This window comes from Spinacia oleracea, chromosome 1, assembly GCF_020520425.1.
Source record: "Spinacia oleracea cultivar Varoflay chromosome 1, BTI_SOV_V1, whole genome shotgun sequence".
Taxonomy (NCBI): domain Eukaryota; kingdom Viridiplantae; phylum Streptophyta; class Magnoliopsida; order Caryophyllales; family Amaranthaceae; genus Spinacia; species Spinacia oleracea.
In genome coordinates, this window is record NC_079487.1 from 20,322,475 (window position 1) to 20,345,985 (window position 23,511).

The following is a 23,511-nucleotide window of genomic DNA, read 5'->3' on the forward strand; positions in this document are numbered from 1 at the left end:
GCCAGCGCATACTTGATACCTCAGAGGAAAAGGGTGACACCTCATCACCAACAAAGTTCCCACAACACTTGCCATAAAAATAATGCAATTAAACCAAGTACAACATAAAAAAATAAATGAAAAAGAACTGAGTATCCATATAACAAAAGGATAAAGGAAAATCAATCAATTACTATATGCACAATGTTTTGAAGGATTGCAAATACCTGCTTCAATACTCTTCATGTCAATTATTTGTTTGTGAAAGTTAATTAATGTCAATTATTGCAAGCAAAGCTTCATTCACTATCATTTCCTTTTAGCAAGCATTCAGATATTTAGCAAAAACTACCTTCCCATTATGGAATGTGCAATCATATAATAGTTTTCCTGAAGATTACTACAAGTAGGAATAAAGACAACCTGCTATTTGCTTGAGTTTCCAGCAAAATCCAATTCCAGAAAAAGTAGAAAAAATAGAAAACATCAAAACTGAATGACTATATTAGACATTAGAGAATCGTATATACTTGGTTAATTACACGTGTTTTTTCTTATTTTGTTTTCTGACTTTCAAGGGTAGATTTATGCTTGCGTTCACTCCAAAAACGCGCAACAGAAGAAACCTAGTACATATGTAAACAGAGTTCAGCTCTGGTATTGATAATACAGCTTCTGTACACGACTTAACGTCAGTATTGAAATTCCAATTCAACCGTGACTTTTAAGCAACATTTGAAGTGCAAAACATCAGAAATACAAGAATTACTAAAACATCAAACAAATGTGCAGGTGCAAGAGTTCAAATATACAGTTAAATCATTATCAAAAAAGCATCGGACTTCTTTTGTCTTTACAAAACGTGTCTACCATCGTCTTAGAACAGAGAAACATCGAAGGTGCCGTTACGGATCATAAATCACACCAACGACTTTGTACGATAACCCCCATGGCCAAAAGAGTAGAGGTGACATTTACTTCATAATATACCAACGACTGCAACAGGGCACAAGATTTCAAGAGTAAACAATGGAATTTGAAATTCCACCTTGACAATACCTACCAAAAAAAAGACAACTTACCTTAAGTTAAGTTTATTATATGAGTATGTAACCATAATTGAAAGAGGTTTCCCCTTCCACATCCCCCAAAAACTAGTACTTAAAAGATAGTAAGAATCTGATTAACAGAAAAGACCTACCTTTCAACTAAGGAAGAATATGAGAGCGGAATAAAAGGGGATAGGTGCAGCAGAAACCGCTACTCCAACACTGAAAAGTACAATGGAATGGAATAAGCAACACTTCGATACTAACTGAATAAAAGGTTTAAGAAATAGGATATTTACCACAGATAGCAAAGGTCCCTGTTTGAACTTGTCGTGGAAAGAAAATGCAATTGGCTTTGGATTGTCCCCAGGCCCTCTGATAAATCCACTGGATGAAAAGGATAAAAACATGAAGTCATATTATTAGTGTTAATCAGCATTACAATTAGCATAACCATTAATTCAGAACTGGGTACTGAAGCATAAACCACCAAAATTAAACTGAAAAATGAATGCAAAACATTTAAAAAAAAAATTGAAACTAACACTAGAGATGCCGCAATCAGAGGCGTCCTCCTAACGTCATATATGGCAATAAGACCACGGTAAGATTCATCTCCCTCTTTGAAAGATACGGCTAAGCGTTCTCCTGATGCATCCCAAGCTATTTTCTCAATTTGTTGACTGCAGTAAATTATAAAAACAAGTAGGGTGATTAGAAAAGCTTCTTGGTCAGTTCACTATGTTAATTCACTTACAGAAACAGGGGTAATCAATAATCATTCCAATTTACGAAAACATTATAAAAAAATCTGGACAACTTTTACTGTTATCAATAGAAAAGCAGGAATTATGTTTCAGGATACGTCCATGTCACAGCATTTGAAACCTCTTTCTATTATGTTTACAGCATTATAGCTTGATCATTCCTCCCTAACCCCCACCCCAGGCTGAACCACCAAACTGAACGCTTACAGAGATAGGTTTGTACTTTGTACAAACAAAAATACTATGCCAGCACCCAGGAAAACTTAAACTTGGGTAACATCACATCCAAATCATGTAGTCAACAAAAAGAACTAGGATTGCAAGTGAATCCAAGGAAAGATGGCAAACATAAAAGTACCTGCCCGTTAGAGTTGCTATCTCTGGCAGATCAACAGGGAGTAAGTGTGCAACTGCAGGGATTTAAAAAAAAAATTAGGTTAAAGGTATAAAATAAGTCAAAAGACAGTAATATAATATTAGAAGCATTTTGGGAAAGTTTTAAGTACCAAGAGATGGAGGCTTTGATGCAAAGTGAATGGATCCCAAAGTAGAAGATTTTGAGAAGGCAAGCAATATCATACGCCCTTCAGGATCCCATGTCGCCCCCTATTGAAGAAACAAGAAAGAGGGTAACAGCAATCAAGGAAAAATCTTCTCTAGTCCACAAAAACTCAAATGAAACAAGTACAAAACCGAACAACAACGCGCATTTCACAATCATAACAGAGGGTCTCATAACTGGGTGCAAGGGAGTGATACTAAAAGGAGAAAAGTGTTACTGCATTCAACTATTCTGGACATTGAAGCTGAAGAATCCCAGTTTCAGTGAGGTATTGGCAAATGCCAAGTGGAAAACTGACATTAGGATCCCAGATAGTAGAATTTTACAGGAAGATAATACTATCTAGAATCTTTTAGCATGTAACAAAAATGAGGCTACCATGCATTTTCCATCAGGATTCTTAGATTACATCTGTTCAAGCTGTTGACAAAAAAACACTATTTTTACTCAGTTACTTGCACGTTGAAGCTCAGTGAAATAAAACATAACGGCAAGCTGAGGAGATACAAAATCAAGTCAACACTATCAAAGGAACTTAAAACAGTAAACTGCAAGTTCCAACCAAACAAATCACGGTCAAGAGACAAAGCCACCAAGTTATTCCCTCACCGTAACAAAACCACTACTTGACGACCATGGTTGTGATGTCCAAGTCCCAGTCTCCCACAAATAAAATGTTCCATCACTGCAAAGAGTAAAATCTTCAATAAACAAATTTATGATAATTAATGAATTTTAGATGGTAAAATATAAGATTAAGATCATACAACTTAGCTGCAAAAAAGTAATCTCCAGTAGGCGACCATCTCAAGACTGATATGCCTCCCAATCCTCGTCGAATAGGAGTCCCATCACCTAAGAAGGAGCTATATCCATTAACATCAAAATTGGATGTCCAAATATAAAACATAATAAAATTTATAAAATGTGTTCTACTTTTACCACTCAAAATAAATATATAAATATTTCTGCAATCACACCAAGTCATGATATGAACAAGGAGAGCAGGAGATTGCTCAATACCAGCGTTTACTTTTATTCAGCCATGACTCTACGCTTTACCATACATTTGGACGGAGATGAGGGTCTCACAGCAATTGAGAAATTCTGTTCCTTTTTTCTAAAGCAAGAAGTAAATTCTTGGTCCTCATTGTCTATTAAAAATTTAAAAAAAAACTAAGAATTTTTTTATCAAGAAAATCACTCTATTTACCCTCTCCTTTCACTGCAGAAAGAGAACTCATAAAATTGCCACTCTTTCCACAGCTGTTGTTCATGTCAGTCATAATTCCAGAACATGTAAAGATAAGGGAGTAGGTGAAGGTAACGAAAGGAATGTCAATGATAACAGCAATAAATATACAGAACCATGCCTTTTCCTTGGAATTTTGTGGTAAACTATACAGAAGCATTAGTTATTCAGCCACTGAAGCTGAATGTTCGTCATGATTTTAGGAAGCAATTAAATACATGTAAAACACCAATAATGTCAAACATACACCAATAGGCAGGAGACAGTGGCAATTCTGGTCAACTTAAAAGGAGGTGGAAGAGGGAATGAGGGCATTTAAAAAGTAAATGTGGCTGGAGAATATTATTTAAAATAAGTGGTAAATTCCATCTAAGGAGAAGAATGTGCAAAAGATGAACCTAAGACAATCTAGACCATAGACATATAGAACAAAAGGCCTTCCGGTGACCAACAGAAAGAGACGAAAGACGGAAGAGGTCCATCAGGTGTAAGGGGAAAATAACTTTCTTCCATGAGGGGAACAGATGTTGTAGAGGAACAACAGAAAACAACTAACAAAAGGCACAATTTAGGGAAAATAGAGCCTTTAAGTCATTAAACTATGATGTGTTGATTTTTTAGATAAAATATTATGTTACTTGGACGCTACTCGCTGGAGTAGATGTATTGGATACGGGTACATGTACAAGTGGACTTGTCTATTTTATAAAAAAAATTACATGATTCTGGTCCACCATGTCAGAGTTTCGAGGAATTAAGAGTTTGAATAATATAGATAAAATACGTAAATGGCTAAAAGCTTAACCATTTGTCTATTCCCTATCTTATGAATAAAACCGTTTGTGCCTTAGTTATAAGTTACCTTTTCCAAAACCAACCAAAGTCAAAAGCTTGGAAAAAGGTAACCACTTCTCATTTATATCTCGTAATAAGAGTAAGTTAGCCTCAGGTAATGCATGCCATACTGTTGTATTGTAGCTTTTCATCGTTGTTGCCTCCATATATAGGTTAGCCTCATCATAGTGTTGACTTAGAACTTCAAACTTGAGCTTACGTAGAGGGGAAAACCTTAGTGCAGTCATTGATTTTACAAGTTTCACAAGTTCAAAAGTGGTATATGGATCCAAATAACTGTTACTAACTTACTATCACTTCTGCTTTAGATCTAGTATTCTGCTCTATAGATAGCTAAAAAACTAAAATTTCTTGATCTCTTCCCTATCACATAGTACTTATTGACAATAGTCTCTCTTCTTCTTTCTCAGTCCTCTTATACCTTTTAACCTTCATAAAAGTTCATCCAAGATTTCAAAGTCAACAGCTTAAAAGTATCTTTATATGCATCAACCATGGAACATGGCTGCTGCATCAACAAAAAACCTTGAGCAAAACCACTAAAGGCCACATCAAGGTCAAATATATAAGTAATCATGACAAGTCCTGTTATAATTAGCAACACATATTGTAGAAATACATAGCAAACTTAACCACACAAAAAAACAGTTCAGGTCCAAATCCTTTCTTTTGTCTTCTGGGTTATTAAATCTCAAGATTCTCAAACGGTTTATAAGATCAACAAATTTTATAGCCACAAAAGTGAGTGAATAAATAAATGATGTCATAATTGTTTCCATACCTTGAGAAACATCCCAAATCGTAAAGGCTGAGCTCTCATAAGATCCTGTTGCTAAGTATGTGCTGATTAGTCAAGAAAAGCTCACACATTGTGCCAAAAGAAAACACGCCTTCATCTACTATAAATTAACATAACAGACCATGACACCTTGGACAAAAGAAGATCGCAAAAATAACCAGAATTTTTAAAGGACGGGAACCAAGATATAAGGTGTCCACCAAATAAAAACATTCTGACAGAGTCACTAATCATATCTGTCAACCACTTATCCTAAAGGAAACAGTACTTTTTAACTAAAGATAAGTAACATACTCCTGCGACTCCCAAATGGAATTCTTCTTCAGATAGTCAACGGGAACCCTGGGTATAAACTACCAATTACAAAAACAAAAGACTTGCAAAGAAATAAATGTACAGATCTTTTCTCTATGCTTGCCCAACCCCAAACAACTCAGTTACAGATAACATTATATTTCAGGCAAAAACTAAAAAGTCAAAGAGGAGGAGACAAGGATGGAGCATGGACTGCCGGGGTTTGGATATCTAGAAGCAACAATAATTTACACGTAAGGACAGAATGAGTGCAAAAACCGATCTGTGTGGATTTCACAGTCAAAATAGTTATAAATCACTAGCTTTCTAGCCGGGAAAGGGTAAGGTAATACAACTTCCAACAAACTTGACTAAAAAAAAGCGTTCTCATCGTAGTATAAATCATTTCAATATGAAGAGTACCGATTGGAAGACTGGAATCTCAAAAGGAAGCTATAGACAGGTTCTAAAAAAATCTCGCAGATAAATCACATAAGATGAATTTTGATTCTGAAAAAGACATTTCATCCAGGTATATATTGCAGGGACAGTTACCACTTTTTGACATCACCAGCTAGAAACCATATACACACCATTTTTTACTCCATGTATACAGTACAGTTGTACACCATTATGCCAGGGAAAGCAAGGGGCGAAAGAAAAGGTAAAACAAAATGGCATAAATAAGTAGGGATATCTTCCATCAGGACTCCAAGACAGTGCACTTATGTGCTCATCACTGTTACTCTTGAGAAAATCCACCAACGTCCATCTCATGCCAGAGCCCTTCGAAATGGAGCCCACAAAAGGGGAAGCCCCAGATCTTACAGATGCTGGATTGCCAGGATATGAAGCAGCCCATATGCAAATTCCACCCCTGTAGAATATCAAAAACCAACGATTGTTCTTGAAAAAAACAGAAAAGGGACAAAACAACATAAAAAAGAAGGCAATCCTGATGCTCACTTGCATGCTACAGAAAGCGTTCTCCCACCGTTTGGCCTCCACTCAACAAGTTTGACTTCTCTCTGAAAATCGCCATGCAAAATGCTTGGATCCTTTCCCTCTGCTCAAATTAGAAGTCATTCTATTTAGTAACAAGATTTAAGAAAAATCTTTCGGAAGAGATGCACACAAATTGGACATTTAGCATAGATTTTGTTTGCTGAAAGCCTGAACTGTTCCTTTCATTTTAACAGAAAATGCTTTTCTTTGCCAATCACTTTCCTCAATACATATTTTAAAGAATTTCACGTTAGTCTTTCCACAGTTTGCTCATAAAATCATGCGAAATGGAGAATTGCCAGTTTACAACAAGTGATATACCAGTATCATCAAAATCACGAATTGTGACCTGATTCGGTCCGGATATAAATGCCAATATATGCTTGTGTTGGTGCCACGATACTCCTTGTAAATTCACTTCAGGCAGCAAATGCATCTGCAAAACTAAGAAACTAAGAAGAAGGCACTTAAAGTGCGAGCATAAATTTACTACTCATTTTAAATCTCAATCTAAATTCAAATGAATAGAAATTAGTGCAGACTTATGACAGGCTCAGTTTACACCAAATAACTCTATGTTCCCCACATTAGATTAGAAGCAAGGATCACAGCTATTTAACTCCAATAAATTCAGTATATGCCAAACTCTTTTCCTTTTGAGGGCATTGCTGAACTTAATGTTGATATATTAGCATATGAGCTTAATATTTTCACAATTCACAGAACAGCTTCCGAGGTCACAAAGAGTAAAAAAAAAAAGTCAAGAGACAGGTCAAAATTGATAGTCTTCTGCACTTCTTAGCAAACATACACAAGAATAACGCCTCAACACTCCAATAATATTGCAATTCAACAAGATGGGCAAAAAAATTGTGAATTTAATTGATCAGTGCAATCATAGGAGTGAAAGCAAGAAATTAGCATTCAGTAATATCATAGTATCATACGAAGTACTTCACATATTGCATCAAGTGCATTAAATTTTCATAACAAGTACAACAGCCAATATCACATTTTTACTATAATCTTGACATTTCTAAGAGACACTTAACTAAGCCATTAAATAGATATAAGCAAGCCGTTTACACCATCAAAAGATAGATGTCTCAAAGTTCTAGAACGATGCTAGTGGTTGTTCCAATAATATCCCACGTGATCCTTAAGACCACAAAATTCGATTGAACTTACTGGGTACCAACTTACCAAACACCAACAAGACAACCAACAAACAAACATTTAATTTATTCAATCAAAGATATATATCATGAATTGCTTTACCAAGAAAATGGACAAGAACTTGAGTGACTACTAGGTCCAAAGGTGCTAGCTGGGAGTGGAGGAGTGAAAGTTAAGGAGGAGATTAGCACTACATGATGGTTGCTGGCTGACTGATAGCACACACAAAATTGCATGAATATATGCGAAGCTGATGGGCCAGAGCAGAAGATGGTCTGGAATCGGTTTGCTTTGCCCAAACATAGATTCATAGTTTGGCTTGCTAGCTTGGAAGGCTGCGGACTAAACAAAGATTACTTAAAATGCATATTTGTGAAACTGATAATTGTGGCATTTGTGGGCAGGATAGTGAATCCACAAGCACCTGTTCTTTGAATGTTCATACAACAATCAGTGAATTCAGAAAATCAAACAATGGCTTAGAATCGGGCTATGACTAATGATTTCTACTTCATTTTGAGATGGATCAGTAGACGAGCAAGGAAATCAGAACTTTGGAGAAAAGTTGCAATAGCATCTATGGCTGTAACTTTGTACACAATTTGGAATGTTAGAAATGAAGCTATAAGGAATGGTAAAATCACTTCTGTTAATGTGTTAAGGAGATACAGAGCATAGTGAAGCATAGAATTAATTGTATCTTACGTACAAAGGTATCCCAAGTTAATAGAGCTTGGTTTGTATCTCTAGGATAAATTGTTAGATTGGTAGTTGTAATATGTTGTAAGGCCTACTGTTTGGTCATTGTTTGCAGGTCCTTGAGACGGGGAGTCCTTCCTAGAAGGTTGTCCCTCTCTTGGAACCTTGGTTGTATGTTTGGATAACTGATTTTGGCAATAATCAATACTGACCCCAAAAAACTGGTGAAAAGGGCCTATAATTAGTGAATGTATAACCAAAGTTTTCCACGGGAGGTACTAGTTAACTAAAAAAGGCTTTGAAATCAACTGGAAGCGACATCAATCTCTTCAAATGTAAAGCCTAGCAAATACGGTAATAGACAATCACAACTAGTTCCAACCATGCAAAAAATACAATATACCAATGCCAATTTGTTCTTTCTAATACACTAAAATGAGCATTTTCTGTAATACTGTAGACAAGCAGCAGCAACCCCCACCTTAAGAAACTGAAAGCTTCAAACTTACATCATTGGGGTGAAAAATCCGTTTTACAGCACCAATTAAAGCTGATAAACCCTTCTCCTGGACGACTCCTAGTTGACCACCCGCATTATCGCGAGTCGGCGATATTAGACTTTCCGGTTGAAATTCCACAGGACTGAATACAACACCCTGTTGTCACATTTCATAAAATCACATCACTGGGAAAAAAAACACTATAATAACATCTAGTAGAAATTTGCAAAAGTTTATCTATTCCGATTGGAAAAGCACAACAAGTAATTCAAACTCTATAGTAAAATTCGTATTAATAAAGAAAACCCTAAATTTTAAAAAATTATAAATTAAATGACGGTGCAACAAACAGATGGATTACAAGAGCTTTTCCGTAGCATTCATTAGCTCGATCGTCGGATAAAGTATCAGCAGTAACTGCAGAATTGACGTAGTTTCGTTAAAACTAATTTCAGCGGAAAATTGAAAACGGTAAAGGAAATGGAGAGAGAGAGAGATAGATACTGAGGTCTCGGTTGATTTCACAGATGGTAACGGTGCCTGGTTGCGGAAACGACGGCATCGTGGGCGTTTTCCGGCGATTGTTCTGCTGGAACTGAAGTGAAGATCACTCACTGCACGGAGGAGTAGTGGCCAAGTAGGGTTTTAGAAACAAGTTCTACCCTTTCCCGCCAGGACTCTATTGATTTTTTATTAAAACTTTTTTTTGGAGTTCCAAAGAAATTTTTTACAAGTTTGATCCAATTTTCAAGAAGTCGATAGATTAGGCCAGGAAGGATTTTCGGCTAAAATATTAGAATATGTCCAAACTCTTCTGATTTGTCCATTTCTCATAAAGTTTTCAGTGTACGTCAAATTCAACACATATCGACGATAGATTGAGAATTTTGTAAACGATGGTGTATTTTAGAAATTTTGATCTCTTTGTGACATTTTAACTAGAAATCGTTCGTAGACTATAGACGAATGCATTATCCTTTCCCCATTGTAGATGTAGCACATCTAAATAAATTATTTTGTTGTATTTATTTTTGTGGTTGAAATATTATTTGGAAATAAAAGGGAGAATAAAGATTAAAATAAAGTTAACTATTTGGTTAATAGTTCAACTCAATCTCCATTTAAATTAAACTTTCACATAAAATCATGTTAATTGATATAATCTAGCGATAGACTTGATAGAGCGACAGATCAGGTCGAATTTGGATTCATCTATGTTCTAAAAATAACCCTATTATATTAGGACGGGCTCAAATTGATTAGGACCACAATAGAACTAGGATGAGATTCTAAAATTCTTTACAAGTTGGGCTACGCTTCCTAGCCCGCAGGATATTGATTAGGGTGGGCTGCATAACTAAGATCAAGTAAAAACATTTAAACATTAGCAATTAGCAAATGACACTTAAAATTTAAAAGCCCAACAAAATGCCCACAAACCCGCCCAGGAAAACATGGAGTAGCTGTATTAATATCAATCCCTAAATCGAACATCCCCCTAACCGAAATTCGAAACCCTAGAAACTCCGTCTTCACTAGTTCACTACTCACTAGCTAGAGGAGAGAGAGAGAGTGGCAGCCATGGGCGAGGAGCTTGAAGAGAGAGAACGAGGTCCAATTTTCTCGGATATTCGTCGTTATTACTGCCAATTTTGTGGTATTTGCAGATCCAAAAAGTCGCTCATCAACTCTCATATTCTCTCTCATCACCAGGTAATTACTTTAATCCTCTCGAACTTCCTTGATTTCGTCGTTGATTTTTCCTAATTTTCGACGCATGAATTGTGTGTTTATCATAGGAGGAGATGGAGGAGAAGAGAGAAATTGGAGGTGAGGAGGAAACCGAGGGGCAAAAGTGTAATAACACATGTGAAGAATGTGGTGCTACTTTCAAAAAGCCTGCCCATTTGAAGCAACATATGCTTAGCCACTCACTCGAGGTGCGTTTTTGTGGTTATTTTAATTATTTAAATTTGGTTGTTGATTTCTTATGAAAGTAATTGATTGGATTGTTTTTCTGGTTAGTAGTTAATTTTGTACCAGGATATGAGATTATGATATGTAATTTTTTTAGTTAAATTACAATTTGTAAGTGGTGGATTTTGATTATATGTATTTTAGTGGTAGATGTCGATGTATGAAACTAATTGATTGTTTTTTGTAAGGGAAATTCTGATTTTTTATTAGGGTTTGTGAGTGATTTGTGTAATTTGTGTTATTAAAAGTTGATTTTCGAAGTGTTGGATCATATTTTTAGAAGTGGTGGATGTTGATTTAAACTTCTTGTTAGGATACACTTCTTGAATTTTTTTCATATAAGTAATATATAAGAGATTTTATGCTAGTCTTCCTTGCTTTGATGTTTTTTTTGGAGATAATCCCAAACAAGGTTTCTTTTTTGGTTGATTTGTGTTACACCTATAGCTGATTGATGCTAATATTGCAGATAATGATTTTTTGTGGAAGTGTGTGAAGCATTGGATCCCAAAGAAAGAACTCCAAAATGCAAAGAGGCTTTTTTTATCTTGTAAATCTTGACTGGACTAGTATCAGGATGGGGGACCTCCTGAGAAGCTCCGTCAAGTCAAGCCTCTGACACGCACTCATTCAAGGTTTGAGGATTGGGACAGTTGTTTAGATGGATTAGATTTTACCCATTGTGCATTAGCTTTTTGCTAAACGGATTACTTGTTATATTCGCAGAGGTCCTTTGTTTGTCCAATAAACGATTGCAGCGCGAGTTATAGAAGGAAAGATCACTTAAATCGCCACCTTCTTCAGCACAAAGGGAAGCTGTTTAAGTGCCCTATAGAAAATTGTAGTAGTGAGTTCTCTGTTCAGGGGAACATTAGTCGACACTTAAAGGAATATCATGGTGATAAGCATGAACCTGATAGTGGAAAGGGACAAATCAAACATGTTTGTGAGGAAAATGGATGCGGGAAGGAGTTTAAGTATGCATCTCAGTTACGGAAGCATGCTGAATCCCATGGCAAGCATTCTGCTTTACCTCTGGTTTTCTGAAACGTTTGTCAATTTGGTTGTGAAACTAACTAATGATTTTACTTTCAGTCTTGGGGTCTTCAGAATCATTTTGTGCTGATCCTAGCTGTATGAAGCCGTTTTCAAATGTCGAGTGCCTCAAGGCTCATATCAGATCCTGTCACCAATATGTAAATTGTGAGGTTTGTGGTTCCAAGCATCTAAGGAAAAATTACAAACGTCACCTCTTAACTCATGGGGAGCACTTACCCACCATACTAAAATGCAGTTTTGAGGGTTGTGACCACTCTTTTACCACAGTAAGATTTTAATAACTTGTTACTCGTTTATTTTGCTTTTTGGATACTTCGTAATAAACGCTTTTTGACAATTTACTTGTTTCAACAGAAATCAAATATGCAGCAGCATGTAAAGGCAGTACATTTGCAACTTAGACCCTTCATTTGCAGCATTCCTGGTTGCGGTATGAAATTTGCTTTTAAGCATGTGAGGGATAACCATGAGAAAACTGGCCGCCATGTTCATGTGCATGTAAAGCTCCATCCTTTGTTGTTTCTTGAAACATATATCTATGTTGTTGCTTTTTCATGAAACTATGACATGGACTCATTGAATTAAAACTACAATCTTTTCTAGGGGGATCTCGAGGAGTTCGATGAGCAATTCAGATCGAGGCCTCGTGGTGGACGTAAAAGAAAGCTTCCATGTGTAGAAATGCTCATGCGCAAAAGAATCAGCCCGCCTAATCATTGTGACGGTGTTCTTGATGATAGCTCAGAGTTTCTTTCGTGGTTGCTTTCAGATGATGTGGTTTAGTTGATTGACTCAAACAGGGATAGAATCAATATCTTTTTTCTATACGTAGTATGTATATTAATAGAATGTAGACTCAAGGTAACTGGAGGTATAGAATATACATTGGTAGAGTCGTAGAGATCACGTGTGTTGTATATTGGAGTAGCTACTTTAGTAGGCTCATCAAGTTTTTGACCTTTTGGTGGTTTTTTGGGGTAGCTGAATGTTTGATAACTCGTATATTTATGTTAATGTTGATGCAATCACTTAACCCATTATTTATTTTTATTTTTTTTATTTTTTTTTTGACATGAGCTCAAAGTTACGAACTACAAACAACTAAAAGAAAACGGAAAATTACTAAAAGACAAAAGATAGGTTGAAGCCGCTTTCGCTAAATATTGCGCATCTTGAACTCGGCCTCGATCCACCTTATTGATGCAACACCAGTTAAAGGTCTTGCCAGTCTTTCGAATTTCAGCAAGCGTCCAAATGAGTTGAATGTCCATAGTAGCATCCGAATGTAACAATTCAACCAACCGATGAGAGTCTGAAAGAATTGTAACTCTTGCAATCCCTGCTTGAGATGCCCACCGTAAACTGAGAAGACAAGCCAAAACCTCTGACTGAAGAGCAGATTCTGGTGTTCCTGCTTGAGCTCCCCCTAAAATTCTATCATTCGGAATATGTTGGTTCTCAAGAAACCAACTCATACCTGCATTTTTTGTGTTCTTGTGCCAGGAACCATCAATCACAATTGTGGAAATCGGACCTTGATCTTCAACTCCGGCTAAAATAACCCCGAAGAAACACGGTGGGAAAGTAATATTCCCCTCTGGTGGATGCAGATGCCTTACAAAAGGCCTAACCTGTGGTTGTAGTATTCCATGTTGATCCAAGCCAATCTTAATGAAAGCAAAAACAGCTGAAACAGTGGTAGCCTCATTTCTAAAAATGCGGTTGTTCCTAGCTAGCCACAAACCCCAAAGAGTACTAATGAAGTAAGTACATCTTGGGCTATTCTTTCCATCCTGACGTTGGAATAGTCGGATATAAAATAGAAACCATTCTTTGAAAGACATGGTTTCGTTGAGTTCTGAATGGATACCTAAAGTTCCACTCCTCCAAACTTGTTGAGCAATAACACAAAAGCAAAAAAGATGTTGAATATCCTCTTCCGCTGCACCACAAAGGTCACACATCACAGAAAGTTGAATCCCTCTTCGCCCAAGATTAACCTTTGTAGCGATACCATTGTGAAGAAGCTTCCACAAGAACAATTTCCATTTAGGAAGAATGTTCATTGACCACAGAGTCTTGAAAGTTCCGTCACTTGTTTCAACATAAAGTTCATTAACCTCCTCTGCTGCAAGCATAGCGTAGGCTGTTTTAACTGTCAAATTACCTGATTTATGAAATTTCCAATACAGGAAATCCTCATCCCCAGTAGAGGGAAGTTCCAGACCTACTATGCTTCGAGCTTCGGAGAATTCAAAACAAGACCTAATCTTCTCATGATTCCAACCTCTACCCAACGGAAGGATAAAATGATGAGCCTTCCAATCCTTAGCCTGCCTTAAGGTTACCGTAGAGCTAAAAACAGGAGTGACACCATTCACCCATTTATCTCTTCCAGCAACAATCTTCCTCCCATTACCAACTTTTCAGATGCAGCCACGGAGAATGTGGTTACTCGCTCTACCAATTCCTCGCATTCCCCAAGAGAGGCCCCTACCCACCAGAGAAGCCTTAATTTCCGTCCTAAGTGGCTTTAAGAAATGTTTATCAATAACGTCAGCCAACATAGAATGTGGATTGCTATTTAATCTCCAAACAAGCTTCATAAGTAAGGCTCTGTTTAGACATGATGAACTCCGAATTCCCAAACCCCCAAGACCTCTAGGTAAATGTAGTATATTCCTATTAACCCAATGAGTACCCTTACTAGTTTTACCTGCCCAAAAGAATCTAGTAATAATAGAGTCCAATTTCGAAGTAATTGAAAGAGGAACCTCCATACAACTAAAAACATGAGAAGCAAAAACTATTAAAACAGAGTTAATCAAGACTAATTTTTGACTTTGAGAAAGGCAACAAGAATTCCAAGAAGAAATTTTCCCGGCAACCTTATCCACTTAACCCATTATAATTGTATATGTTACGCATAAACGGTATAATTTTTATACGTAAGGATAAAGATTTCTTTCTATCAACTCTTTTTGTATGAAGATATAACATAAAACTATAGTAGTACAAAGTAGAGCATATTAAATGCACCCGATTCTCTGTTTTGTATTAGATAAATTTTTTAGTAAACTCTGCTCAATTTCTTTTTTTGCTTACAAAGAAGATGGTGGTTTACCAGCATTGTCATATTTATGCTACTGTGTTTATTCACAGTTTTTGCTATTTGCAGTTTATATGCCGGGACACGGGCACACACGGCCTTTGAATTGATACCGTCCACCACAAAGCGTGTCTGGCCTTGGCCCGTAGGCCGGGCTTTGTGTTGTATTTTATGAACAAGCATGATAATGCAGGAAGCGACAAAATCACACTAAAAGAAGTGAATTTGGCTTAGACACGCATAAGTGGCACAATGCATATCTAGTGAGTCTGGGCTAGCTAGACTTAAAGCACGCGGGCTCAACACGAGTCACGATCCACATCTATCTTTATTTACATTAAGATATTATAAATACTAATTGTCACATTTTTATTTTAATAACTCCCTTTATTTAACAAATGTACGTCTCTTATGACTAACTTGAGTGTGTTACTCCTTATATATACTAGTACAACCAATTTAGAATTATTTGAATTTTATCAGAATTTATATATTGATCTGAACTTATATTAACTATTTATCTAATCAATTACTTTGTTTGAAATTTACTGAACGTGCAAAAAAGTGTCATTATTCATTTGGATTTATTTTGTCTAAATTTATAATTTTTAACTTATTAGAACTTAAAGTTGATAAGTTCACTGGACACACGATATACCCTTAAAAGAAAACTACGTACTCGTGCAATGCAACAACAACAACAACAAAAAAGTTTTAAAAACATGACTAGTATAATTTGTCATGAGTTCAAAGACAATAGGCTAAATAATGAGTGTATATTGAGAGTTTGAGACGGGTACTCATCTATTGTGAAGGACAGAAGGTGCACAAAGTTATCAAGCTGCATGGTCGGTGGTAGTGTACGTTATTGTGCCAAGTATAACACCTAGTTGAAGACTTGAAACCCTTGAAGGTGTATAACCACGTACGTATAAACTCAATTAGATTCCGATAACTAATTAGTAACAATTGAAGTATCCTTTTTAATGAAACGCTTGCTCGTGCCTCTACGAGCCCCAATACACTCATTACGCACAAGGCTTGTGTCCTTGCGCCAAAAAGGTAAGTGTGTGCCGCATAGATTTGGTGTCAAAACATTCGGACCATGGTACATGGCTTCAAGAGGTACCAAACGAGTAGTCTTGGTAAATGTGAAGGAAGAAGTTATTCTTTTTTTTTTTTGAAGAATTCAGAATTCTGCATTTCCTAAATACGAAGTAATAACTATTCAAGTATAACCGGTCCAAAATCGCCCAGTCCGAAATTATAAGGGACCGATCTTTGCACCAAGAATTTCTAGGATTTCGGTTCCGGTCCATTTTAGTTTTCGGTCCGGATCAAACCGGTTTTGGACCGGTTCACACTCCAACTAACTCTACTGCGAGTCTGTTCTTAAATGGTAAAACATACCGTTATTGTGAAGTTTTTCTCCTCAAAAAAATTATTTCATATTGATAGTTAGGGAAAAGGGACATGATTTTAAAGTGACACGATCGAAATTTGGTAGTTTTATATTCACATGAAATAGATAAATATATACAAATTACTCTGAGTCTGCTTCAGTTGCTTCAACAATTGGGGTAGCAGGTGCATCACAAGCTTGTGGGTTCTGTTTTCCAGTAAGAATAGGCTTAACAAATTTACACGTTGAAACCGCGGGACCGTCTTTGCCATTGTATGTCAAGTCTATTTCACTGAGTTCCACTTTGTCACAGGGCGCGCCGCTGCTGCAAATCAGCTGCACAGCGTCCTTGGTACCTGATATCCCCTTCACGTTCTTGAACCGAATGTAAGCAATCTTAACTTTGGATGGGGTCTTTTTGTTGCAATGATTTTGGGGGCAATATTCTTGGTCAACAAGGATAGGAAATGTAACATTTTGGATAGTGATACCCTCAAAATGCAGCAAAGTGGCAGAGGATTCATAAGAGTCGGGCCATGTTTTAACTCTAACACCATTCATAGTGTTCTTGAATGTACAATCTCTTACAGTGATATTTGACACTGGCTCCTCATTGGGGTATCTACCTAGACTCCCCACGCTAATGCCGTGGCCAGGACCACAAATAACATTCTCAACAAGCATGTTCTTGGACCCATCACCGAAGGAGATACAATCATCTCCAGTGGCAATCTTGGCTCCTCTAATGGTAATGTCATTTGAACGTCCAATGTGAATGCCGTCTGTGTTAGGGCTGTCTCCTGGGGCGATTATAGTCATGTCAGTCATTTCCACGTTCTTACACCCTTGGAGGGTCATGTGAAACAACTTGCTGTTTAGTGAAGTTATGCCACTAATTTTTGAATTCGTTAGCGAGTTGAACCTAAAGTTCTGTAATATAAAGCATAAACAATTAGTCATTGTATCATTTTGCAAACAATATTGGCATATCCTAACATTCCCCTGCCAAATATATTTCCATGATCTAAATTGGGCTTACATGAGGAAGGGAGTGGCAACTGTTGTCATTCTTAACGCAATGGTTACTTTTCCAACCTTCTTGTCCTTGGCCATCAAACACACCTGCTCCTTTTAGAGCTGTGATTGTTAGACTATCGACGTTATCTATCTCAAACCATGCATCTTCCCCCTTAAATGATTCTAAATTTGGAGGGGCCTTAAAATTGCCTAAAATTTCTATTATAGTTGCTGCCTGACATGGACCTTTAAGCGTAATAGGACCTAGCAAATATTGTCCTTTAGGAACTAACACCTTGCTTTGTTTTTTTGATGCACATGCATCAGTCCACGCGCGCAAAAAATCCTAAAAACGATCAACAAACCAAATACTATAAATTAAAAAAACCGGAGTTTTTAGATTCTATATGTAAGTAAATTTTTTAAATTCTAGTATTAGACTGCATGATGTTATGTGATGGAAAATGTCGTCTCACTTCTCAAAAAAAGTCATCATGTAAATCCTTACTTAGTTTCAAATATAGAAATAACTTCTTTTATGATTTTACATCGATTTTGTCGAGTATTCCTTTACCTTTGCAACATCAGTATCAGGCTTAGCTCCATTCTTGGTTATATCAAATACAATGGTATCACCATCAGGAACAAGCACACCATTAATTCCTCGGACGAGCAAATAAAATGCAAGGAAAAAAAATGTACAAGTGTAATTTGATTTAGCAGCCATTTTGTTCTTAGTTATAAATAGTTTTATGTGCTTTTCTTTGTTAAAAAATTCGATTAATATATAATGAGCTCGGAAAGCATAAAATTAGGGAAGATAACTTATTTAATTTTCTAAATACGGAGTATATCACTGGATGTAGAACATAAGTTAACCATAATCTATATTAAGAAAATAATCGATTATAATTAATTACTATTTATTTACAATCTAGCTTTTGCTCCCGGGCGATGCCCCGGGTCGTTATATGAAAAACCATATTGATGCTATTACATACAAAAACATGATTGGATGCTACTGTTATTTTATTATCTTTACTATTTTGTAATTTATTATATTTTGTTTGGGAAAGAAAGACATCAAATATGGCTTATATCTTGGTGGAGTATAAACAATATTTTTTTTATTGCATGTACATGCATATCATGGAGTAAGACCGTTTAAAAGAGGGGAGAAGGAGAGCGCCATATGGCAGATGAACTTGGTTATAATGATCTTTTATTTATAGTACGTGTAAGACCCTATTCTTTAGAGCTGGATTGAACTGAACTAAACTGAAAAGAACTTAACTTAACTTATGGAGTAACTTAACTGAATAAGTAATAAGTAATAAATAATAATAAGATAATGATAAAATAATAATAATAATAATTAATAATAATAATTAATAATAATAATAATAATAATAATAACAAATAAAATAAATAAATAAATAAATAAATGAAAATTAATAATAATAATAATAATAATAATAAATACAAAAATAATAATAATATTATTATTAATGTTGAAACTTATTGGAACTTATTTGAACTTATTTGAACCTATCTAAACTTATTGAAACTTATCTGAACTTATTGGATCTGAAACTTAATTTTTTAAGGTAAACAGAACCCCCCTTAATCATCCATCCTCGTCTTCGTATGATCATAACTTCAACACATACGAAATGATCAAGTACGGGTCTTGGTATAAGACTATAAGGAATGAGGATGTTTTACAGTATTTTTCCAATTAGTAGAAGGTACATCCGGTTGCATGTAGCTCTACATGCAACCGATACACTTTTTATTTTTAATCATTCAAAAAACACATTTTTATTGTTTAAAAGAACATATTTATCCATTAAAAACATGTCTACAAACAAAAAATACCTCTTCTTTAAAACTACATATTGTTAAGTACAACACACTCACTAAAATAAAAAGAAAATTTCTAAAAAAAAATGTATATGCTTTTAAAATGTAAAAATGTGCTTTTACATTGTAAAATTGTGCTTTTAAACCGCAAAAATGTAGTTTTAAATTGGAATAATGTGTTTTTAAATAGTAAAAATGTGCTTTAAACCTGATTACACATAGAGCTATGTGTAACCGGGTGTACCTTCTAATTTTTGGTATTTTTCAATAAGAATGTGGTGTAGGATTCCAATTCTAGTTATGGGTGTTGGATTAAGTGGTTATGAGTTTTTCACTATGGCTGAGTTTTTTCTACTCTCATGTTTGAAAACTCGTGGTAAAAACGTCTTATCTTTCTATATAGGAGTTAAGCTCATGTAGGAATGGATAGAGGACTTAGACCCTGTTTGGCCTAGCTTTGGACCAACTTCTAGAGACATTTTGCAAAACAGTTTCAGCTTCTCTAGAAGCCCACTAGACTGCTATTCTCAACTCTCGTAAAGGCTGCCTAAAGAGATGGAACCTTTAAATAAGCTACCAAGCTCGTTGTTCTTACAACGTTTATCACTTCCACGCATGTTAAAGCACAATTTTGATGCTGATATCACCGGTCTTGCGTATATGACGGTCTTATAGGAGACAAATTCAATAAGAAATACTTCCTCTGATTTTTTTTTTTTTTAACCTATTTACCGTAGGCTCTTGTTTCTAAAAGTGATGAGTGTGCGTAAAAAAAGTAAGAGAGATGTAATAAATTAATGTTAATAGTCGGTAAAGTAGAAGATATATGATGAAAATTTATAATTATTATGCGAAATGGGGCAAGATGAGTAAAAAAATGATTACCAAAAATAAAATAAAATAAAATAAAATAAAATAGAATAGAAGTAGAACAACAAAAACACCTTTTTTAAAAAGTGGATACATGAAAAAGCGGATGGAATATAAACAAGAAGTTGTTTACATGATAAAACTACTCATCATCAAACCAATCATCAATTCAAAAATAATAAAGAAAGCTTAAAAACCATTATTAGATTAGAGTAATCGGAAAAAAAAAAAAGTAAAAGGTTGTAACCACCCTAATTGAAGAGTTATAACAATACTTAAGTCAAAATCTATACTAATATATTAAAATGCGTTTATAAGAACGTATATGTACCACGTAGGTCTCTCCTGATTATGCCACGTCACTATTAACAAGCATCATGACATGTCATTGACAACCAAAAAGCATGTAGCGAGGTTCAAACACTGCACCTCATGAATTAAAAGTTACTCTTCTTACCACCTCAGCTAGATACAATGTATGTTATATATTTCCATGTAAATACAAAATATAATCTTTTTAAATGAATAGTAATAAATTAAATAAAAATGAATCCGAAAAAACAAAAGGGAATAAATTATTGAACTTATAGATGTACAAATTCTTCCGATCCGTATCCATCGTATGCTTTAAAAACTTGTGGAAATAGAGTGTACTTCGTAATTATTAGTGCAGAAGAGAGAAACATTGATGTAGGTACAATAATCAATTAATCACGAAGAAAAGGAATCAACTTTTTTTTTTTTTTTTTATTTTTTTTTTCCGGATATGGGGCATAGATTGTAAGGTTGTTTATCGGCTCTTGATCTCGCACCACCACGGCCATCCGTTAATGACACCACCTATATGGACACATATTTACAAAAAGTAAATCCCATTAAGATAAACCCGGAGTAACGCCCGGACCACACACTAGTTCTTTTTATTAGAAAGAGGTTATCAAATGAACCAAACGAGAGCTTACTCTTAAAATGAGCAACTTATTCATCGACTGGCGACTACCCCGGGGCCTTGCCTGCAAGCCACCACCAAGTACCCAACCCTTGACTAAGAAAAACGAAAAACATTATTCCAACAACTAATTCATTATACGAAGAAGCCGACAGTCAATACACAATAACAAAAGTATTGTCCTTCCGGAAACCATGGTTTCTCCTTGTCTTTTTGGACGTGTTCCTCGATGTTCCGGGTATGAAACAATGAGTTTCGGATTGAATACCCTTTTATTGGTGTCGAAGATCTAGCTTGCTCTTTGGTGTTGTAAATCCAAGAATACCTGCACACAAGTAAGATTGCTACCCTCGGAGGTGTTTCCGAGTAAAGCCCCTCCGATGCATAAGTAAACACTATGTTTGGATCTAGAGAGAGTTCTCTAGAGAATTGTAAGTGTAAAGACAATAAATTAACGTACTTTGATATGTGCGCTAAGGGGACATATTTATTGTGTGTGTGTAGTAAATGCAGCTAGGGCTTTTACTACAAGTGGGCCTTGGACCGCTTATATGAGGCATGGAACCTATGAGAGAAAGCTGGCTTTATGTTACTGTGAGGGGGTCGAAAATTCCCTCGTCTGGATGTGGCAAGCATATTAAGTAAATAGGGACTAACTGTGGGCGTTAGCCTCTTTTTACTAATCTTTTAGGAGTCGCCATTCAGTTTTAAAAACTGACAAAACCCGGTTATCATTACATGTCTGGAGTGCAAACATGTGTCATTCACGACGGCCATAGATTCCCTTGTGATCCCTGGTGTGGAGATCCCTCAACGTACATCCAGTGGAGCAGAGATTGAAAGCCCGGGGACGTTTACTAATACGGGGAGTGCCCAGCATCAGCCCACGCGGCGCGGTCCTTACTAGTTCAATTGTGACGATGATGGGACATGCGTTATGCTACATTACTACTCTGGATTGATTTTAATGCACAGATATTACTAAACGGATGTCAAAAGCTGATTTAGGTTGATATAAGGAGCTTAATAATAAAACGGTTTGTTCAAGTATTATCTGATTTAGGCATGGGCCGGGGAAAGCAATAAAAATGTAATTCACGTTACAGTAAAGAGTATTCTTTACTGCGGTTCTCAGGAACACCTACCACTTGACTTTGCTAGCTTTCCGTTTGGTTTTAGAACTTTTCGACGACTGACTAATTATGGGGCATAATTCTTCCAGAGTTTTGAGTATTTTAGGCTTAAGGATTTATGTTTAGATTACAGCAACACTTCGACAGTATTTGGTGAGCAGGCGGTCGTGTGGGCAGGGTCTGCATAACAGTGTGTTAAAGCGGCAGACACACGAATCAGGACTTAGTAAGCTTCGGTCAATACTCAAGCTTAACGGTTTAGGGTTGGAATTGTTGTTGTTTTTCCGTTTTCAGAGGCCGTGTTTATAATAAAATAGGCCAGAATAAGATAAAATTTCAGAATGGGAATTTTCCAACTGAGATTTGTTGAGCGCTAGAAAATTCCAGCGCTTGGATCAGGAGCGCTGGTTATTTCTAGCGCTAATCATTTGGCGCCAGATTTGTTCTGGTGACAGCTGGACAATTCTATCTTTTTGTGTGATTGTATAAGAAGCAAACTGCAACGCTGGAAATTTCAGGCGCTTAAGGTTTGTGCGCTGGAAAATAGTAGCGCTTGGAATGTCGGCGTTGGAAATTTCCAGTGCTGGTGTTTTAGTCTACTTTTCCAGCCTTTATCGGTTTTTTCCGAGTCTTATCACGTTTTCTATCCTTTAGGAACACGAGTTGGACTGCAACTCTGAGTCCTTACCTAATGAAGAATCGTAAGGCGATTCAAACACTTTAGATATTTTATCTTACATGGTTACCATTTTAAGTAGCGTTTTAAGCATAGCAGTTACTATAAATAGCAGTTTCTAATAAAGGAAATGTGGTTTACGGGATTATCAGTCAGTCATGGATTGTTCGTCGCATACTTAGGAAAGCTTAGTCAAGCGGTGTTTGGTTTCATCATCGAACACACCGTGTCGGGCCTAGGGACAAATGTAGGGGTCTACAGTTAGCCCCCACTTTGATTGAGTCTGAGCAAGACGACAATCAAAGTATTGGTAGACGGAATGCGTCTCTGACCTAGCTTGGTTGAAACTAGGTTTTGACGAGGGTCTCGCGAGCCCCTGAGTGATAACATTTGACTGAAGGGTCATCACTGGAAATGCCAATAGTTCCCTCACGAGTCATTGGGAACTTACTGACCTGAACGGTCCTCTCACAGAGTCATTGAAGACGTTCAACTTTGATGGATAGAGCTTTTCGAAAA

General features: G+C 36.2%; 2 protein-coding genes across 2 annotated transcripts; one reads left to right on the forward strand and one right to left on the reverse strand.

Annotated features, from left to right (window-relative positions):
• Positions 1-677: 677 nt before the first annotated feature.
• On the reverse strand, positions 678-9,724 carry LOC110800787 (aladin). Its single transcript, XM_056835141.1, has 15 exons — positions 9,442-9,724; positions 9,299-9,354; positions 8,947-9,093; positions 6,884-6,998; positions 6,524-6,623; positions 6,252-6,434; positions 5,246-5,301; positions 3,125-3,212; positions 2,967-3,042; positions 2,302-2,401; positions 2,154-2,205; positions 1,574-1,711; positions 1,328-1,415; positions 1,181-1,250; positions 678-1,038 (listed from the first exon to the last, which is right to left on the reverse strand). The coding sequence occupies exons 1-14, from the start codon at positions 9,497-9,499 to the stop codon at positions 1,188-1,190; spliced, it is 1,320 nt and encodes a 439-aa protein (XP_056691119.1). The 5' UTR covers positions 9,500-9,724; the 3' UTR covers positions 678-1,038; positions 1,181-1,187.
• Positions 9,725-10,423: 699 nt separating this feature from the next.
• Positions 10,424-13,013, forward strand: LOC110800788 (transcription factor IIIA-like). Its single transcript, XM_022006115.2, has 6 exons — positions 10,424-10,650; positions 10,737-10,877; positions 11,641-11,929; positions 12,010-12,239; positions 12,328-12,471; positions 12,577-13,013. The coding sequence occupies exons 1-6, from the start codon at positions 10,519-10,521 to the stop codon at positions 12,754-12,756; spliced, it is 1,116 nt and encodes a 371-aa protein (XP_021861807.1). The 5' UTR covers positions 10,424-10,518; the 3' UTR covers positions 12,757-13,013.
• Positions 13,014-23,511: the final 10,498 nt, after the last annotated feature.

Bases quoted from the DNA above. Each gene is read 5' to 3' on its own strand.
- LOC110800787 (XM_056835141.1), bottom strand. From the start codon at position 9,499: ATGCCGTCGTTTCCGCAACCAGGCACCGTTACCATCTGTGAAATCAAC. The intron at 6,624-6,883 runs GTATATCACTTG...TAATTTGAGCAG, and splicing joins TCGTGATTTTGATGATACTG to AGGGAAAGGATCCAAGCATT. The intron at 5,302-6,251 runs TCCCTACTTATT...AATCAGCACATA, and splicing joins TGGAGTCCTGATGGAAGATA to CTTAGCAACAGGATCTTATG.
- LOC110800788 (XM_022006115.2), top strand. From the start codon at position 10,519: ATGGGCGAGGAGCTTGAAGAGAGAGAACGAGGTCCAATTTTCTCGGAT. The intron at 10,651-10,736 runs GTAATTACTTTA...TGTTTATCATAG, and splicing joins ATATTCTCTCTCATCACCAG to GAGGAGATGGAGGAGAAGAG. The intron at 12,240-12,327 runs GTAAGATTTTAA...TTGTTTCAACAG, and splicing joins GTGACCACTCTTTTACCACA to AAATCAAATATGCAGCAGCA.